Raw genomic sequence first — 20,421 nt, forward strand, 5'->3', positions numbered from 1 at the left:
ATGTGATGTTAAATAACTTTGTGGTAATTTTTAGCTTAACTCTTTTTTTTTCAACATTCATCACCATTTGTACATGTCATTCAGTCTTTAAATGTACCAGTTTGAGGGGCACCTGGGTAGCTCAGTCAGTTAAGTGTCCAACTTTGGCTCAGGTCATGATCTTGCAGTTCAAGCCCTGCATCAGGCTCTGTGCTGACAGCTCAGAGACTGCAGCCCACTTCGGATTCTGTCTCCCTCTCTCTCTGCCCCTCCCCAGCTCATGCTCTGTCTCTGTGTTTCTCTCTCTCTCTCTCTCTCTCTCTCAAAAATAAATGATAAAACATTGAAAAACATTTAAACGCACCAGTTTGAATATTTTTCTTTTTTGTCTTGCAGTAATTATTTAATTAAGGAAAGTGCTTATTAACCATACTGAATTATTTTTCTTGGATTTTGTTGGTAAAAGCATGCATTCCAAAGCAGAATCAGGTGGTGAAGGCTTGCAATGAGCAGCAAGATTACAACAAGACTGAATGTTTGGGATATAAATGCTGTTACTCATCCTTCAAGATCAGTAACATCAACTGTTTTGTCCCATTAAAGGATAGTAAGTTCATCCTCTTACATTTATTATATTTATGTTTTTAAAAATTGAAGAAATAGGTCACGATGGCATAAGTTTAAATTTGGATCTCTTAGCTTAACACCTAAAGGGGGATCCCAGCCCTCGAGCAACACTGTCTGTAAAAGTCCAGAGGTGGGCAGGCCTCAATTCATCAACAGTTTCGGCTTAGCCTTTGATATGACTTTGGCAGTTCAAAATTAGTCTCCTCTTTTCTTTTGCTTTAGTTGATCTCTGTCTTGTTCCAGAGATTCCAGGCTCTGTGAGATCTAACCTTCAGTGCTTGGAAGAAGATACCAGTTGAGCATGCCTTAGCTTATTTTTCTCTTCTCACCTTTTCTTCCTACTTGAGTAGAATTCTTCCCATTTATCTTGTCTTCAAACATAACGTTCAAAGTATGTAACGATAGACTTGCATGTTCCTTGTTAAGGTTTGTTTATTAGTTTCTCTTTGTTCTATTGTTTTTGAATCAGGTTCTTAAGATTTGTTTTTTCTTTAAAAAGTTTTGAGAACTAGACCATCTGTTTTTGCTCCTGCATTTGGATTGTGGGGACATATTACCAGTTGGTCCCATGATGGACATATTAGATATGATTAAACACTAACAAATACTACAAAAAGGATGCATGCAAAACAATGTCTTAGGTTAATATAGTCCCTATTCAATTTACAGGTCTTTGTTGAACATCTAGTATTAATAATGGAAACTGAAACCTGATCATGAATACAGTATTACAGTTTCAGCACTGTCACATGGTGTTTATAATTCATTCATCAGTTTAGTCTTTATATTACGTGTGAAGAAACATTCAGCCTTTGTGGAGGGAAAAATTGTACCGTGACTTATAATTCCCCAATCATATTAGAATGCATTTCCAAATGAATATAAGAATAAAATATGCTTATTCACCTGCAAAGTCTTGATTTCTTATTTAATGTTCTATAATTTGAAGTAAACATTTAAGAAGCCATTCCTTTAACAAGTCAACTATTCGTAGTTTAATTCCCTCCTTGAGTGCCCTAGGATGTATAACATATGGCCAAGAAAAAAAACACACTTTGGCCATAGGAAGAAATATATAGTATGAGTCATAATAGTCTGTTAAGAAAAACAGTAGGATCATTTTGTTAAGGCTTCCTTAGGGAGGCATGTATTTCAAGTGTAGCTTTTAGTTGTATTTCAAGATTTCATAAACTCCTGCTACTGATAGAGTAGCAAAGATATTTACCTGTCATATAAGAATACTTCTCTTTTTTGCTTCATTCACTGATAGTTGTTTATAAAGGCTTTATGAAAGAGCTCAGATTTTCTTCTCTTGCTTAAGTCATAAAAGTAACAGAATATAATTAAACCAACAGAGCCTACACAGATGTTCCGGATGTTTGGGCTTGGTGTGATCGGCATGATCATCCTGGGATGTGTGCCCATTTTTTGCTGCTCTCTTTGGCGGAGGAGGTAGGCAAACATAAACTTTTATTTGCTGATTGCTGAGTGTATTTGGATATTTCTGTGTAGACACATTTATTCATATGCACTAGAAACACGGGGATTATGTTTGGGTCCCTTTTGTTTAAAAGAAGGTAGCTTAGGAAAAACATAAAATAGAGTTACCATAATATTTTTAAATTTTTTTAAATGTTTATTTATTATTCTGAGAGAGAGAAAGAGTGAGCGCGAGCGAGCAGGGAAGGGGAAGAGAGAGAGGAGATACAGAATCCAAAACAGACTCCAGGCTCTGGGTTGTCAGCACAGAGCCCGATGCGTGGCTCGATCCCACGAGCTGTGAGATCGTGACCTGAGGTGAAGTCGGACACTTAACCGACTGAGCCACTCAGGCGCCCCAAGTTACCATAATATTTTTAAATACATGTTATTTTCTTTTTCCATAAATTTAGACATCCTCTTGGAAGGAAAAATACATTAGTGATCTGGGAGCCTGTGAGTGGAAGTGGTTATTAACTGCAAATCAGAAAGGTTCCTAGAAGTGTTATCACCATCTAGTAAATGGTCATCTACCATTGGGTCTTAAAAGCTTTGGTCTCTCTTCAAACCAATTTGCATCATGTTTCTTCTTAGCATCTTATATAAAATCCCTGTGGCCTGTCAGCGTGATACCTCTAAGGTTTTTTTTTTTAAATTTTTTAAAAATTTAATGTTTATTTTTATTTTGAGAGAGAGAGAGAGAGAGAGACAGAGACAGAGTGTGAGTAGGGGAGGGGCAGAGAGAGAGGGAGACACAGAATCTGAGGCAGGCTCCAGGCTCCAAGCTGTCAGCACAGAGCCTGACATGGGGCTCAAACCCACGAGCCGTGAGATCATGACCTGAGCTGAAGTCGGACGTTCAACTGACTGAGCCACCCAGGCGCCCCTATACATCTAAAGTTTTTTAAAAAAATAGCTCACTACCTCTTGGAACGGTGGGTGTGGAGACAGAGCAGGACCAGGACCAGGGTGGTGTGAGTGAGGCAATTAGAGCACAAAATTTAAGGAGGCACTCACTCTGAAGTTTGTGCAAGTGGAGGGTCAGCACTAGCATGACCCTGAGAGTATTTCCTTCAGTTCTCTGGTAAAGAAAAGCTACCAGTTGAAGAGTAAGCATCTTTGATGTTTTTATTTGAGTTAATAAGAAAGTAGTGGTATTTGAGTTACCAAAACGTTGGTTAGATTTCACAGGAAGATTGAGACTATACACAAGTTACCTTATTTTCCATAAAGATCATTAAGTCTTTTTTTTCTTTTTTGTACCTTTTCCTTGAGTTTGATGAATGTGTTATATTCATCACTGTATTTTCAATCCATAGCACAGTGCGTCATGTGTTAAGGTGCCTAATACATTTTTGTTGAATAAATTAATGGTTGAGCGAATACAGAAATATAGTGGATGGCATTGACTAGCCTGGAAGGCAGTCCTATAGTAATTTAAACTTCTCATCACTCACATCATTTTCTCAGACCATTTTGAAGATACAGTAGGGTCATAGCCTTTCAACTCCTCCCATTTGCTATATGACAGTTCTTCTGTCAGTTTTCACTTAGTTTTGTATACTGAGTGTGTAATCCCTGTTCTTAGGCCTCTCGCATTTTCTTTGTTCCCACAAGTAATTGAGAATAGGAGTGGAATTTTTTTACCCTTCCTTCTTCAGAGTCTGATTTCAGAAAAAAGATAACCATGAACAAAAATGAAATAATATTTGCTAGCAAATGGTGGCTAGGATTATGCCATGCAGTCTAGATGTCTGGTATAATAGGCCTGGTGTAATAATTTCGTTATGGCTCCTCCACTGTGTCTCTGCCAGGGAGTTTTAAAGGGATGTTCAGGTACGCTGGATTTTTCTTTAAAATTAATTTCAAAGAATTCTTCCCTGATAATATATTTTCTTCTTTATATATAGTAAAAACGGTTCGAGAGATTTGAACAGTGTGAATTGTGTATTTATTGAACACCAAAAATTTGGTTTTCTATAATTTATTTATTTATTTCTGAAATTTATTTGTTTCTTCAGACATCCTGGGTTGTTTTTTGCAACCCCAGAGTATGTGCTTAGTGCTTGCTGCTTAGCTTAATTTCCGGTAACAATGGGTGTGTGAGGGTGGATGGGGCACTGTCAAGATTTTCCTGGTAAGCTGATTTTAGAGGCAAGGAGAATGATTGTGTTCGAATAAAGACCCTATCCTTGATACCAAACAAGGAGCTTAAATGGAAGCCAAAGCCTGCTAACCACTCCTTTCTTTTTGGGGTCGAGATATCTCTTTAGAACTATCCCCTTAACTTGCTTCCTGTTCTTCATTTCCAAGAATAAAGAGATAGATAAAATATTACAGTAGGTAGAATAAATGACCCATAAAAGGGAAATAGATGCAGCAGTAAAATCAATATGTAGTGGTTTAAAAAAGAAAAGGAGGTAGCCAAACACAGTTGTTTATCTAAATCAACTAACTAGGGGCTAAAAGCCAGAAGCAGATCTGCAGTAACATGATCTGGGCCTGTTTGTTGGAAGAACTCTTGAGGCATTGGAAGAAACTATTAAGCTCCTCCTCCTGCTGGGTCCTGTCCTTTACATTAAATATACGTTCCTTCAGATGTTGTAGCTCTCCCCTCTCGGCCTCCAGTTGTAAGCCAAAACAAGTGATGTTTTGACGTTCCGTAGCTCCTACAATTTGGACGGTGTGTTTTATTCACAGATCGCCTCAGGAGCTAACAACTGGCAAGGGTTAGAGGGATGAAACATGAGAAGTAATATGAGCAGGTGGGAGAAATGAAAGCAGTTTGGGGGAAGAGGATAATCACTTTCCAGAGCCAAATGCATTTTATTCTTTTGGTGTCTAATTCGTGCTTTCTACAGTTGAGCATATTTAGTTATTGCTTGTGCTAGGCATTGTGGACGATACGGAAATGTCTGAGACACAGGCCCTACTTTCAAAGAGCTTAAACCTACCTTAAAATAAGCCCCAAGCATGACATGTTAAATAATAACATATGATGGAATATAATTAAGGATTAAGAGAGTGGTGGCAATAACTTACCAAAGTTTTGAGGCAGTGGGGATCAGGACGAATGGGAGAGGGCACAGTGGGCTCTGTGGTGGAGGTACTATTTGAGCTGAGTTTTGAAGGGAGGACAAGATTTGGAGGGGGGGCTCCCGCATAATTCATTACATCCAGATGGAATCTCCTCACTATAGACCCCTTAACTGCTTGTCATTTCTAAGCAGAAGTGGCTGAACTTTGCCCCTGGAATAATCTGTAACGTAATCTCTAGTTTACTTCTGCTTGACTCAAGTTCAGGTGAGGTGTGAACCAGGTACACCGAGAACTCAAGCCAGCTTGAATTGGTTGCACATGTACAGAAGAGAGCAGACAGCACTAGTGAAAGAAAGGCTTTCTAAGAATTTTCTACTAATAGCCTTATTAAACTTGCATATAAGATGCGTTTTGAAATTCATTACGTCTTCAAGGTTATGTAAGATCTATTTTTATTCTCATTAATAGGGATCAGAAACCTCGTTAGGTTTCAGTGTCACTGGCAGGCTTAAGACTTACATAGAGATGAAGGAAGGAGGAGATCAGGTGGATGAGGATGAAAGGAAGCAGGGGAGGGGGCTCTAGTGGGAGAGAAGAGAAGAGTGGTGGCTGAATTGTTCCCGTTACAGTAATAGAGTGCCAATAATTGTAGTCTCAAGTGCCACATTTAGTTTCTAATCTTTATCTGTTTTTAGATAAAGTTTAATCTTTATACATAGACCAGTTAAACATCTGTGTATTATATAGTGATATGATACTTGAGTGTGTACATAGCTTTGGTAAGGTGGAAAATTCAAATATTATAATACCATGCCCATTAAACTCAGATGGAGTGCATTTTCTTGTGTTTCTTTCTTCCTCAGATTGGATTTGCAACTTTGAATTAAGAAAAAATCCAGAACTCAGTCTGAAAATGACAAAACTCTGTTTTCTTTCAACTAATAAAAAGCCATGTTTTTTTAAGATTGTAGATCATCTGATACACAGATGATGTAAATAGCACATCCCCCATACACTTTCAATGTTGCTACTTGCCAGATGGCTGTTACTGAAAATTTCTACATTTAGACAAATCCTGCTGCGTGATTCTCTGTATTATAATGTGGTTTTCATTATGCAGATAGTCTTAATACCACTTACTTTTTAGAATGGGAGGTAAAGAACTGGGAATAAATGTGTCAAAGATTGCCTAAAAATCATCACCCATTGAATTTTAAAAATAGGCATTCACATTTTCAAATCTCCATGTTTGTGTGTTTCATTATACTGTACAACATAATTAGTAATGTTATTTTGAAAAGCTTTATGCAGTAATTAGCCAACTGCTGAAAGGTTTGAAGTTCCTAGGATTATATACATGTGAATTCAGAGAAAGGAAATAAAGTCTGTAAATTTTAAAAGTATGGCTAGTCTGTAAGAACTTTGATAAAATATGATCAGATGAGAATGTGAGCAAACTGGAACCCTGCTCTAACATGACTCACTATAGATTTGAAACTCACATAAAGCCAGTTCTTCTTGGACCCTGTTCAAGGTAATTTAGTTACTGAAATAATAAGAGAATCTCATTATATGCAGATTATATGTCTGAAATGTTCCCATAAGAGAAGTCTGGAGTAGTAGGTACTATTAAAAAGAACATTTTGTTGCCAAGTAACTAATAACCTCAATGCAAAATGCAGTGGCCTTTTCTCAGTTCCCATCCAACTTGACCTTTTGGTCACATAGAACACTGTTGATTGCTCCCTTCTTGAAACTTTCGTTCCTTGGATTTCATTGTTCCCTTTACCATTCTGATTCTTCTCGGTTTGCTTTTCTTTGTTGTCTCAACTGTGGTTATTTCCCAAAGTCTTATTCTCATCTACCAGAGAATATTACAGGTATGTAGCAGAAAGAACATGTAAAAAAAATCTATGTTCTAGTTCTGCCTTTTTTACCAGTTTTATACTGAGGTTAACTTCTTTTGGTATTGGTTTTCTCATAAAATTAGGGTAGAGAATTGAGTTAGATAATTTCTAAGGTTCTTTCTTTTTGGCGTTTAAAAAAAATTTATGGGTGGGGGGGGCAGAGAGAGAGAGAGAGAGAGAGAGAGAGAGAGAGAGAATCTTAAGCAGGATCCACGCTCAGCACAGAGCCCTATGCAGGGCTTGATCCCACGACTCTGGGATCATGACCTGAGCCAAAATCAGAAGTCAGACGCTCAACTGACAGAGCCACCCAGGCGCCCCTAAGGTCCTTTCTGATCATAATATTCTGGGCTTCTCTGAGTGAATGAGTCTTTTAAATCTGAATCCTGAAATCCTTACCTCTACCTATTCCATATTTCCAAATGCCCTCATGAATTAAATGTTCTGTTAGCACCTTAAATGCAACATGTACAAAAGCAAATTTATCTTTTTTTTTTCTCTCAAACCATCTCCCCTTGATAGCTGTCCATTTCTTTCAGTGATTTCTTTAGTCTCCCAGGCTAGAAACCTTAGAGTCATCTGTGACTATTTCCTTTTCGTTATTTTTAATATGTAATCTGTTCTCTTAGTCTACCTGTAATTTTTTGGTTTCCTTTGGAATGAGTCTGAGATTTGCCTCTTCTTAAATTTATTTATTGTTACATTTATTGTTACCTTAGTCCAGGTCTTATGGTGTCAATTTCTGTCCTGGATAAGTGGTTTTAGGAGAGGAGCAAAAACAAACAAACAAACAACAACAACCCCCCCCCCCACCAAGGTGTATTATTCTTCTAGGGCTGCCATAACAGAATTTCAGAGACCAGGCAACTTGAACAATAGACATTTATTTTCTCACTGTGAGAAATCATGTGTCCATGATCACAGTGCCAGCTGATTTGGTTTCTGGTGAGGACTCTCTTCCTGGTTTGCAGTTGGCCATCTTCTCACCGTGTACTCACATTGCCTTTCCTTGATGCATGTGAGAAGGAGAGAGAGAAAGAGTAAACTCTCTTGTTTTTAATTTAAAAAACTGAAAAATCAGTTTTTATAATGACATTAATTGTACTGATTGGGGCCCCACCCTTATGACCTCATTTAAACTTAATTACTTCCTTAGAGCCCCCTATCTGCAAATTTAAACACACTGGAAGTTCGGCCTTAAATATGTTGAGTTTTAGGGACACAGGCGTTCAGTCCTATAACACAAGGCTAGTTGGCATCCAAGGGCATAGAAAGGATTGAGAACTGCAGAGGACATTGGAATGAGGTGTTCAATCCAAAGAATTTATACAAGAGAGACTGTAAGTAACTAGGATGGGACTGCAAGTAGGGTTTGGAAGATGGCTAGGAACTGAGTCCCGGAGAAGGTTCCTGGTACTTTGATAGGAATATATGACTTTGCCCTTAAGAAGGAGGGAATTTGTACGGGTACTTGCCAAGCCAATTTGAACATATGCCTGGACTCCTAATCTACTCTCCTTCTAATCTATTATGTAATATCCTGCCAGATTCCTCTTCAAAAGATAGTATATTATTTCATTTCATTATATTATTCAGGAACTTCTAATCCATTCAAGAATATCTGGATTCCAGACCTTGTGTTAGGTGGTGTGAAGGACAAAATGGTGATTCAGATCATACTCTGCTCTCAAGGAGCACATAGTCTCATAAGGACTATATACAAATCCCCAAAGTAAAAAGTCACACTCCATAAAAAAGTTAAAGGTAAAAACAATTAGCATGTTGGCCTTTTCTGGTTTATGTAAATTTTTCAAATACATTGTCTTAATATGACCTTCAAAACAGAGGTGCAGGGAAGTTTGGTCTCTTGCTCAAGATTACATGATAGAGCAAGGATTACAATCTATCTTCTGAGTTCCTTGCTTTTTGTAGTATAGAAAACAGGAAGAAAAGAAATGCAGATAAAAACACAATGGCATTTTGTTGCTTCAAGCCCACTCAAAGGGCTGTGGCTTTCAAAGTTTTCTATTTTAGACTCACTCTATAATTCCAATACCATTTCTTATAACACTACATGTATCTTTTGCTCCATCCAGGTAGCTATATTTGTTTTTCTTGGTATACCCCAGGCTTTATTCTTGCCTCTGTTCTTTTGCCCACGTTGCTCCCAAATCTTAGGATTGTTCTTCTTCATCCTCTTCATTCATTTGAATTCTTTTTTTACCTTCATATTGCAATTGCCCCAACTCGTCCATGAAGTGTTCTGCAAAGGCTCCTGACCCCAACTTTTCTCTTTTCTCCCAGCCTAGCCTCCTTCTGGACTTGTGTTCTTAACCACATAGTCTAACACATAATTATCCTTTGTTTCCTGTTATTAGTTTTCTTTCTCTGGCTAAATTGTAACTTCTGTGAGGACAAGGGGCTAAGCTTCATACTTCTTTGAGTCTAGAGCTGTGGTTCCCCAAATGGGGTCCCTGTACTAGTCTCACTATCATCCCCTGGGAGCATGTCAGAAATACATGTTCTCAGGCCCTACCCCAGACCTACTGAATCAGAACTCTGGGGTTAAAGCCCCAAGATTTGGGTTTTAACAAGCCCAACAAGTTATTCTTATGTATACTCAGGTCTGAGAACCATAGGTCTCTAAGACTGTTTGGTAGGCAACTCAGTAAATAATGATTGGAGTAATCTAGTCAGTCGTTTTGGTGGATTTTCTATCTTTTTGATGTTGCAAATGATAAATTTTTTGTCTATAAAATTGATGTTATGTTCTTTAACTGTCTTAAAGAATTTGTATTTATATCAATGAATTAGAGTTTGTTAAGAAACATGGAAAAGCCAACCTATTACCAGTATTTATCATATTCTAGTCTGTAGATGGGTTCTATGGAAGTAACCTTGGAAATATTTAATAATATAGATTCCTAGGCTGTACTCACGAGAATCTGATATAATAAGTGGGGGATTTGGACCTGAAATGTGTATTTTCTAAAGCACCCCAAACGAATCTGATACATAGTCCATTTAGAACTACACTAGACTCTCCACTTCAATCCTTTTTACATTCATTCTTTCTGCAAACATTTATTGAGCTCCTACTTTGGTCTGGGAATTTGCTAGGTGTTGTGTTCTTCTTCTCTATCTGATCATCTCCCTGGGCAGCCTCGCTGTCCATGTTATGAGCCATCTGAGCCCATAGCTTCAGAGTTCTCTGATGTACTCAATTCTGAGTAATCTTTCCTGTATTCTGTATTGGCCAGCCACTTTCATGCCCATATCCTGAATCTTGTCATTCATCAAAAATTGAACCTCTGAGGAGGGCCTGGGTGGCAGTCGGTTAAGCTTCTGACTCTTGATTTTGGCTCAGGTCATGATCTCACGAGTTCATGGGTTTGAGCACCACATTGGGCTCCTTGCACTGACAGTGTGGAGCCTGCTTGTAATTCTCTCTCTCTTCCTCTCTCTCTGCCCCTCCTGACATGCTCTCTCTCACAAAATTGGTAAATTCCACAAAAAAATTAAAAAATTGAACCTCAGTGTCTGAAATTTTAAACTTCAAATCTCAAACTATTCTTTGACCATAGGTGCTTTGTCTTCTAGGTTTTTCCCTTCTTTTACTCTTGCTACACCTGTTCTCATTGAGACATCCAGGTTCTTTAATTCTCTGTTTTCCCCTGGTTTTCTGTCTTTTAGCATCGTCTGATTTCTTTATCCAGCCTGGATTCTATTGTCTGATACATGAATCCATTCTTTCCAGTTCCTTTGTTTCATTAAAATTGAATCCACACCATTTTTCTGTTTCTAGATCTAGGTTCCTGGGAATTCTTAGAGAAAAAAATCTCACAACTATATAGATATGCATCAGAAGAAATTCCCATTGTTTCCACTTAGTGTTTCCAGCCACACCACTCTGCTTGATGTTTACAAAGAACATGCTTCTTCACCACTCTGATATTTTCATACAATGTACCACCCACTGATTGGAATGCTCTTATATTATCTTCCCATCTCCACTCTTATTTATCTGGCTCACCCCACTCTGAATGCAGGCCTATGCTTAAAGTTCATCTCCTCTAGGAAGCTTACCCCAAACCTCCGCCCCAGACTGGGTCGATCTGTTTCCTGTTTGTTTCCTACCAATCTCTGCTTACCTCTATTTAGATTATCTCAATGTGATACAATTATCAGTTTATATATCTCTCTTCCATTCTAAATTTTAAGCTCCTTGAGGGCAGGACCCATATATTATTCATTTTTATGTCTCTAGTATTTAGAATGGTGTTTGTTTCAGGAATGAGCAAGTGTGTTAATGAGTGAATGCATATGAGATAAGTCGATCTGTACATTTCAAGTGTGAGTATGCTGGCCACAGTATGACATTTTATATAAAAAGAAGAAAATCACCTCTAGGACTCTGGACAAATCATTTCAACCCTACTTTACCCCTTGGGCATTCTCATTAGATATTGAGTAGAATATCTAACTTTGGATCTCAGTAACAAATGTTAGAAGGCTGAACCTAAAACCTAGTTCTCTGCAACCTAGACTAGTACAGTACATTTTGAAATAATAAGGTCGTGTTGCATTTTTCTTTGTCAGTTAAGGTGAAATTTAGGCCATTAAATTTAAAATAAAATATTTGTATAAAGAAAACATAGTCACTTTATTTATGTGAAATAAAATATATTGAAGTCACAACATTAGAAAAAAGTGTAAGTCCCCAATTTCTTATCTAAAATTCTGAAATCCAAAAGGTCTGCAAACCTAAAGCTTTTTTCGTCTTTTGGCAGCAAAACCTGAGCTGACCTGACCTGACCTGAGACATTTTTAGTCCTTGCTTGATGCTTAAAATGAATATTCATATATTTTGTTGTAGAAATATTACTCTGTTTGATCATGAGATGTTGCCCCAGCCTTCATGGGAGTATCATGTAATGTTCAGTATGTCATGTCATATTGCCTTTCTAAAACCCCAAATATTCTGCATTCTGAAACACATCTGGCCCCAAGAGACTGAGAGCTACAGAGTTGTTTCAGCTATTATTATTTTTTTGATACTGAAGTTAATAGCTCTACCAAGAGGCCATAGGTAAATCATAAATACATTTTTGGCCTTCACCCACTATTTCATTTATGCCTGGATATTTTTTTTATGATTTAGAAAAAAGTATTTATTTGCTCCATATCTATTCTTACCTAGTAGAGCTCAGTGACAACCTAGTAATGCAATTTGAGGGGAGAAAAGTGAATATTACCTTCAAAGTCATCATTTCAGGGGCAGGCTTAGCAATCTCTGGGCCCCACATGCTAAGAACCTGGTTGCTCTGTATAGCTAAGTAGCACCATCTGGAGCCAGGTGTCCTCTTCTGTACACTACCTAGCTTTGAGCTGAGGATAGGACTATGTATCTGTCATTCCCTGTTGGTAATATCATTTGCAAATGTTTCTTTCTCTTTTGGGTTTCCATCCATACTTTTGCTTTGAGCATTTTCTAGTTTTTCTCCTTGGCTTGTGCTTAGGTCTTTAGAAAGTGAAAGCTCTTGGGGCACCTGGCTGGCTCAGTCAATACAGCATGCACCTCTTGATCTTGTGGTTGTAAGTTCGAGTCCCACATTGGGTGTAGAGATTACTTAAAAATAAAATCTTTTAAAAAAAGAAAGTGGAAGCTCTTATAAATATCAACTAACATTTCCAGAACCCTCATTGGGTACCAGGCTCTCTGGGATATATAAAGTTACAAGGTAAAGCTCTAGCCTGAAGTTATTTCCAAGCTCTGAGGGGAGAAAAGGACAGGTTTGCATAGTGAATGAGAGATTGTTTTTTAGATTTAGGAAGGTCTGGATTTGAATCCTGGCACCACCAAAGAGCATTCTGATGACCTCATGCAAGTTACTTCCCTTCTCAGTGCCTCAGTTTCCCCACCTGAAAAATGGAAATGCCTCATCAGGTCATCATGAAGATTAAATAAGATCCTGCACATGAAGTGCTTATACACAGGTCTTGGCACATGGAGAAGTCTATCACACTTGTTGTTATTAGTCATTATCTGCTAATGCTGCAGTGGTCTAATGGAAAGAGTGCATTTTAGAGTCAAACAGACCTTAGTTCAAATGCTAGCATCTCCATTTACTATCTGTGTGTGACCTTGGGTGAATTATCTTACTTCTCCAAGCCTCAGCTTAATTATTTGGAAAGCAGGAAACACAATATCCATCTTACAGGGTTGTTGTGAGGATTAAGTGAGATCAAGTATGTAAAACACCTGGCCAAGTTCTTAGCCTGTGATATATCGGCTCTCTGGCACCCCCAACCCTGGCTGTACAAATTCAAGGAAGTACAAGATTGAATTCCAAATGATCGCAATAGTGAGTAAAAGTGCAAACTTGTAAAGTTGTAGAAGATAATATAATATGAGCTATTACTATTTAGTTTTGATATTCGTAGGAGGGAAGAATCCCTATAAGCTAGGAATAAAAGGGAAGGCTACCTAGGCAAATAACATAGAAGCTAGGTCTTGAAGGGTGAGTAACATTGATGTCAGCAGAGGGAAGGTAGGACAGCATTCCTGTTGTGGAGGATCAAATGATCAAAATGACGCTATACAGAGTGATAGTAATGGTGACAATGATAAATATGAGTGAGCCAGGTACAATGTTTTCTATCAGATTTGCTGAATATGGTGAGTTAAGCAGTCAGGTGGGAATGTGTAAAAAGAGTTATGTGGGTAACTAGCCTTTTCCCTGTACCCCATCATTGTTTTCTTTTATAACCCACCATTGTTATTGTTCTATCACTGTTGAGGAACAAGGTTTCACTTTGAACTTTTAATTTTACAGCAAATGGGCCAATCCTTTAGGAAGGAAAGTCAACAAAATTGTAAAGGGTGTGAAGAAACAAAAAAAGAAACTAAAGAAGGATGCTGAGATGTTAGGGACAGCAGCAGAAGATGAGTAAAGTTTAGGTGGTGGAAAGCAGTGAGAGAACAAAGGTAACTGGCGGTAGGATATAAAATTGAAGTGTTTAATATTTGATTATTGTTGCCACCATCTTGGTTCAATGATGTATATATTTTTTTTACCCTACAAATGTTTAGACCACAGGATTATCAGGTTCTGAAACCATATTATCACTAGGGATATTTGGATGCAGGAAGGTGGGCAAGAAGTGTGCCAAGTTGTTTGGGTACAACATTATTTGGTTCAGCCCTTCAGAAGAAACAAATGGAATCTTCTTGCTTTGACTCTGAGGATCCATGAAAGATACCTTTGCTAAATAACAATGGTTATAGTTCCCCATATGTATTGACCATGGTACATATCCGGGGGAAGGAGGTTCAGGAATCTGACAGATCTGCAATTGAATCCTGGATTCTAGCTGTTAGTTTCAGCTCCCTGTTTCTCAAACTTAAATAATTCAGTATCATAAGTGATTGAGAGAGTGGATCCCAGAATCATACGCCAGGGACTACCTGGCCCTCAGGCTTACAGATCCCCCAGGCTTGGCCTGTGTTTCCACCTCCCAAAGTAATTATGAAGATCCAACTAAAAATAAAATGGTTGGTAAGAAAAGAGGTATACTTTGGGGAATAGAATATTGGAATGGGGGTCAGGAGACTCAGGCCACTAACTAGTGGCATTTTCATGGGCAAGTAAGTTAACCTATCAGCAACTTGATACCATCAGCTGAAATTTTTTGTGTAGCTTAAACAATATAATGTATGTGAAGATGCTTTGAAAATTATAATACAATACTCAAATTTAAATTGTTAATTTCTAGCCTCAGTTGCAGAGGAGAGGAGTGGAATAATAGACTGTTGATCTTAGTGTCAGGAGACTCTCGTTTTACTCTCAATTCTGTCATTTTGTACCATGGGAGCTTGAGCAACTCCCTTAGCTTTCCTGGGCTTCAGTTCACCAAGCTGCAAAATGAGAAGTTTGGACTAGATGAATAGGAAATGTGACTTATCTAAAAAGAATTGAAATCCTTACAACAAGGTAGTTGTGTATACATATATATATATATATATATATATATATATAAAATGATTTATGTAAGGTAATACATAAGTATATATAATAATAATCATACATGTATATGATTATACATACCTATATATTACTGCTTTGTACAAGTTTAATGCAGCACATGCATGTGCATATGTATGCACACACAGACACACATATATGACATAAATAGACTAACAAAACAATCTCTGTGTGCTATTTACTGGGGCATGGAAGTTCACTTTGTTATTCAGAAATTGTCATTGTATTTGCCACAGTGTATTTTGTCTTTACACCTCACAGATAGTACACTGGCAAACTGAAAATACATAAGTTAAACATAACATTGAATACAGTTTGAGAACTCTGTTGCAGTCATTTCCTGTTCTAACAAAGTGTGATGTATGTATACTAGTCCTTTCGAGTTGTTTAACTCTACTTTACTTTTCTCCTGTAGCATTATTTTCCCACTGAGAAGAATACAAACCATTCCAAGCAGAAGAGACTGTCCCAGTCATCTCAACCCGATGGAGCATTTTAGAAGGACAAAAATTTGTTCTTATTTTTGTCATGTTTACTTACAAATATGAAATAAAGTTGATAGTTCTGTTTTTGTGCATCAAACCAGGATCTGAATTCTTCTTATTAAAACTAGTTTCTACAGAATTAAAAAAAAATGTATGAAAAGCACCGGTGGCACTTCAGGTCCTATGTAGTGATTTTTGCAACTTGGGTTGTGTTATCAAGATATACTTCTGTTGGTGTTAAATAAGGCAGAGATTTCATGTTGTTATTCACCTTCTATTCAGTGAGGTGGGACAATGAGAGGAAGGGCAGGTTTGGCAGGGGAAGATGAATGATTTTGGGATAGGCTGTTTGAAGTGCTTATGGACCATCAAGGTACAGATGACTAGTAGGCAGTTATATATAGTTTATATATAACTAGTAGCCAGTTATATATAAATCTATGGGTCTGGAGCTCAGGGAAAAGGTCTGGCTGGATATAAAAGGTTAGGAACCATCAATATAAAGATGATAATTGAAATCATGATTTCAACCAAGAAGAATAAAAAAAGAAAGGACTGGAATAAACTGTAGAGGACCATAAGCATTTAAAAGATTATCAGAGAGACCTGAGAAGTATGAAGAAAAGCAGGAGAGTGCTGTTGGGAGGAAAAGTTTTTCTATACTTTTCAAAATTCTTTTGGCTGGTCTAAATTAAATTGACATGAGACAAATTAACAGGAGAAATAAAATTTAATTATATACATACAGAGGCTCCATAAAGAATTTGAGGCCTATAGATAGTCAGACAATTGAGGCTTATATGCCATTCAGAGCTACGGAGAAATGTGGTAGGAGTCTGGGACTTCAAAGGGAAGAAGATAATTGACAGGTAGATGAAAAAGAATAAACGTTGGGTCAACAAATGTTTTCTGGGCCGTACAAAAACAATGGGATATGGAGAGAAATTTTAACAAACAGATTTTGCTAGGATCCTCTCTGGCTGCCACACCTAGTTCATATTATACTATAGTTATCTATGGTAATAGCTCCCTTTCTGGAGCAGGTCCTCTATCTAAATTCTTTTAGGCAGTTAGCAGGAAGGCAAAACAAACAAACAAACAAAAAAACAACAACAAAAAAAACGAGCCTTCTGTTTCTTAAAAATAATCAGCCTAAAATAATCCACATGCCAAAGAGACACATTTTGGGGTGCCAAATTTTGCTCCCCTACAGAGCAGTATAATGAATTCCAAGAGGCTGGCATGTTTCAAGGAAGAGGGAATGATCAACAGTATCAAAATTCTGATTCATTTCCACTGGATTTGGCAACATGGAAATCATTGGTGACTTTGGCAATAGCAGTTTCAGTGATGAGGTAGGAGCAGAAACTAGATAAGTTTGAGTTGCATAGTGACTGGGAAGTGAGAAAGTGAAAGTGTGGACAGCTTGTTGAAGAAATTTGGCTGTGAAGGGAGTCAGAGAAACAGTGGTATAGTAATGGTAGTTTAGGATAGGGAGAAAATCTTCAAGATAGGGGAGTAGGAGAACATGGAATGTAAAGGCTGGGGGTGTGGGGAAGTTTCAACCTGTCCTTCTGACCCCCAATTTATCCTGTTCTGTTTTTTCCATTGCGTTTATCACCTGTGAACACACCATATAATTTAGTTATTTATTATGCTTCTCATTTATTACGCTTCCCCTGCCAGAATATAAGCTCTCCTAGGGCAGGGAGTTTTATGTGTTCAGTTCAGGGATACATCCCAAGTGCCTAGGACAGTGTCTGGCACATATTAGGTGCTCAAGAAATAAAATACCTATTGTATGATTGTATTGAAAACAAAATATTTTTGTGGTATTCTTCACTTTTGCTATGATTATGGGTGCTTCCAAGGCAAACGGAAGTCTTAGGAAAAAAGCCAAGCTAAACTGTACAACAAATGATGACTAGAGTTTAGTAAACAAGCGGTTGCTTTTAAAGCCATTCCCCAAGAATCCGGTACTGCTGCTCTAAAATTTAAGAGCTGCATTTAGGGAAAACTAAATGAAAAAGACCAACCAAAGAAGTTCTCTGGGTAGAAATAGGAAGTAATAAAACAACTCATAAGGAAACAAATAATTTAGAATGTAAGATTGAAATTTTAGTAAAAGCAGTGGCAATCTGTGAATACAAGCATAGTCTGATGCAGTACTTTGAAAGCTATAGATAGGAATGTCTGCAACTATTCTCTGACAGATTAGAAACTGGGTTGCAGGGGACACTGACAGAGATTACCATTAAGCGGTAATGTGAGGGGAAAGAATGTGAGCTTAGAGTGGCGGTCAAACAACTAGATACGCAGAATAAATGCTGGCCCCGAGATGAGAAGTTGAAGCGATTGTGGGTTGTTGTTATTAAAGATTAAAAGCCAAAAGGATCCTCACAAGAGTAGGAAGGAAATAAGGTTGTTCAGAATGCTATCTCCAACACCAGTGCCTGATACACTACTAAATCATGTCTGACATGGGTGACCAGGTCCTATAAGAGGTAGATTGGTAGGTCATAAGTGTGTGACTAACATGCAGACTTTAATAGTCGCAGAGTCCTTTCCCTTAAGCCATTACCGTATCTGTTCCAAATGAAAAGACACTAGCTACAGAAGAAGTACTTCTGATGCAGAGCCTAAACTTAAACTGATTAGGGTGACTGCTTTAAAATCAGAGGTGATACACTTTCTCCCCAACTCCACAGAGACATTGAGACTTTAAACCAAGAATGACCAGATGGTCAAAAACAAAGCTCTTTCTCCTTAGCCCGTGGCCAACCAGACATTGGTAGAGATCTGGATAGATGTAAAGTTCAGTAGTTTGGAAAATGAGGAAAAGATCTCTCTTAGATATCAGCATCATGGACAATGGAAGACATAAAATGTCTTCTTTATAAGAATACATGTTTTATTCATTATGGAATTTTGTAAATATTTCTTGGCTATGGTCTAAATGATGCACAACTTTCCCTTGGGACGACTAGGAAAACTGATAATACTTACTATGGGATTGCCAGGCTGAATTTAAAGCCTCACACTACGCTGTAATATGTGGGTTAGCTCCTGCCTGCCTCAGATTTCAGCCAGAGGGCTTGCCAAAAAAATGTAGCTGTACATGGGTTATAACTTCAGGGTAGAAAGAGCAGAGGGAGGTGAAACTTACTTGGAAAATATTTAGGACTTAATGGAAAATTGTTTAGGAATAGCAAGACTAGCTCTAAAATGTGTGGGGCCTAGTACAAAATGAAAATACAGGGCTTCATGTTTACAGTTCTTAAGAATTTCAAGAAGGTGGGATGCCTGGCTGGCTCAGTCTGAAGAGCACCAGCTTTTTTTTTTTGCAATTATTATTTTTTAATTTTTTAAAATGTTTATTTTTGAGAGACGGAGAGAGAGAGTGTGAGTGAGGAAGGGGCAGAGAGAGAGGGAGGCAGAGAATCTGAGGCAGGCTCTGTCTGCACTCACAGCAGAGAGCCCAGTGCGGGGCTTGAACCCACAAACTGTGAGATCGTGACCTGAGCCAAAATCAAGAGTCAGACGCTTAACCAACTGAGCCACCCACGTGCCTCAGAAAAGCACCAACTCTTGATCTCGGGTTCATGAGTTCAAGCCCCACATTGGGTGTAGAGATTAATAATAATAATAATAATATATAATAATAATAAATAATTTCAAAATGGTGACAGCAGAACATTAACCGAGCACAGGGCCTTTTTAAGAGCTGGGCCTGTGTATGACTGCACAAGTTGTATGCCCATGAAACCGGCCTTCAGGAATAGTTGTCATATATGGCAAATTGAGTTGTCATATATGGATCCCTCCCCAACCTTCACCCCTACCAATGCCCAAAAAGTGATAGAGAAGTTAATGGAACTCAGTGTCAAACTTAGCAACTAAAAATCTATCTTTAAAAGCTTTATGGCAAGGTCAGTACCTGAAGGGAAATGTAGGCAATGGCCAGGGCCTACAGATGGCAGAATGATTAGGGTAAGGGTTTGCACTCTTTAGTTTCCCCTCATTGTTCCCAGAGTCAACAATGGGGAGTCAACAATTTTTAAAGATGAATATTACTGAAATTTCAAGAACACATAATCCCAATCGTACACAAATTGATCCATAAAGTAGAATAACATAAAAAGCTGCCCATCACTTTTATGAAGCTAGTATGCTATGGATACCATGACCAGAAGAAGATAGTGCAAGAATATATTAGAGAATACAAGAGACCAATTTAACTTAAGGACATAGATACAAAAATCCTACAAGTTGTGTGTGTGTGTGTGTGTGTGTGTGTGAGCGCGCGCGCGTATGAAAACCAATGGTGTATTTGTTCCAGGAGTACAAGGATGTTCCAATCCTCAAATGCATAAGAATATAATTACATTAATGAACTGAAGGAGAAAAATTACATGATTTTCTGAAAAAGTACAGAAGAAAGCAATTGACAAATATCAACACCCATTTATGATTTAAAGAAACCTTAGAAAACTAGAAATAGAAGGAAACTCCCTTAACCTTTTAAAAGTAAATACAATAAACAGTAAGTATTGATGAAGACAACTTAGAGGTGTTCCCTTTAAGGTCAGGAACAGGGCAACGAAGCCTGGTGTCACAGCCACTATTTTGTTTTGTTTTTGTTTTGTTTAAGTAAACTCTACCCCCTACATGGGGCTTAAACCCATGACCCCAAGATCAAGAGTCGTACCACACGCTCCAGGAACTGAGCCAGCCTGCCCCCCACCCCATAAAGCTGCTATTTAGTATAATACTAGAGGATCTAGCCAAGGAAATCATTTCATAGAAACAAATCTCTTTTAGGGGAGCTTAGGTGGCTCAGTCAGTTAAGCCATTCGGCTC

At 38.0% G+C, this 20,421-nt stretch overlaps 1 protein-coding gene across 1 annotated transcript in view; it reads left to right on the top strand.

Annotated features, from left to right (window-relative positions):
* FMR1NB (FMR1 neighbor) overlaps positions 1-15,658 on the top strand; it is a 34,424-nt gene extending 18,766 nt beyond the window's left edge. The window contains exons 3-6 of the mRNA XM_042973980.1: positions 446-586; positions 1,962-2,058; positions 13,868-14,019; positions 15,492-15,658. Coding sequence (XP_042829914.1) covers positions 446-586; positions 1,962-2,058; positions 13,868-13,985 — 356 coding nt within the window. The 3' untranslated portion in view covers positions 13,986-14,019; positions 15,492-15,658. The remainder of the gene's footprint in view (positions 1-445; positions 587-1,961; positions 2,059-13,867; positions 14,020-15,491) is intronic.
* The last annotated feature ends 4,763 nt before the right edge of the window (positions 15,659-20,421 follow it).

The sequence above is a fragment of the Panthera tigris genome, chromosome X (genome assembly GCF_018350195.1).
Source record: "Panthera tigris isolate Pti1 chromosome X, P.tigris_Pti1_mat1.1, whole genome shotgun sequence".
NCBI lineage: Eukaryota > Metazoa > Chordata > Mammalia > Carnivora > Felidae > Panthera > Panthera tigris.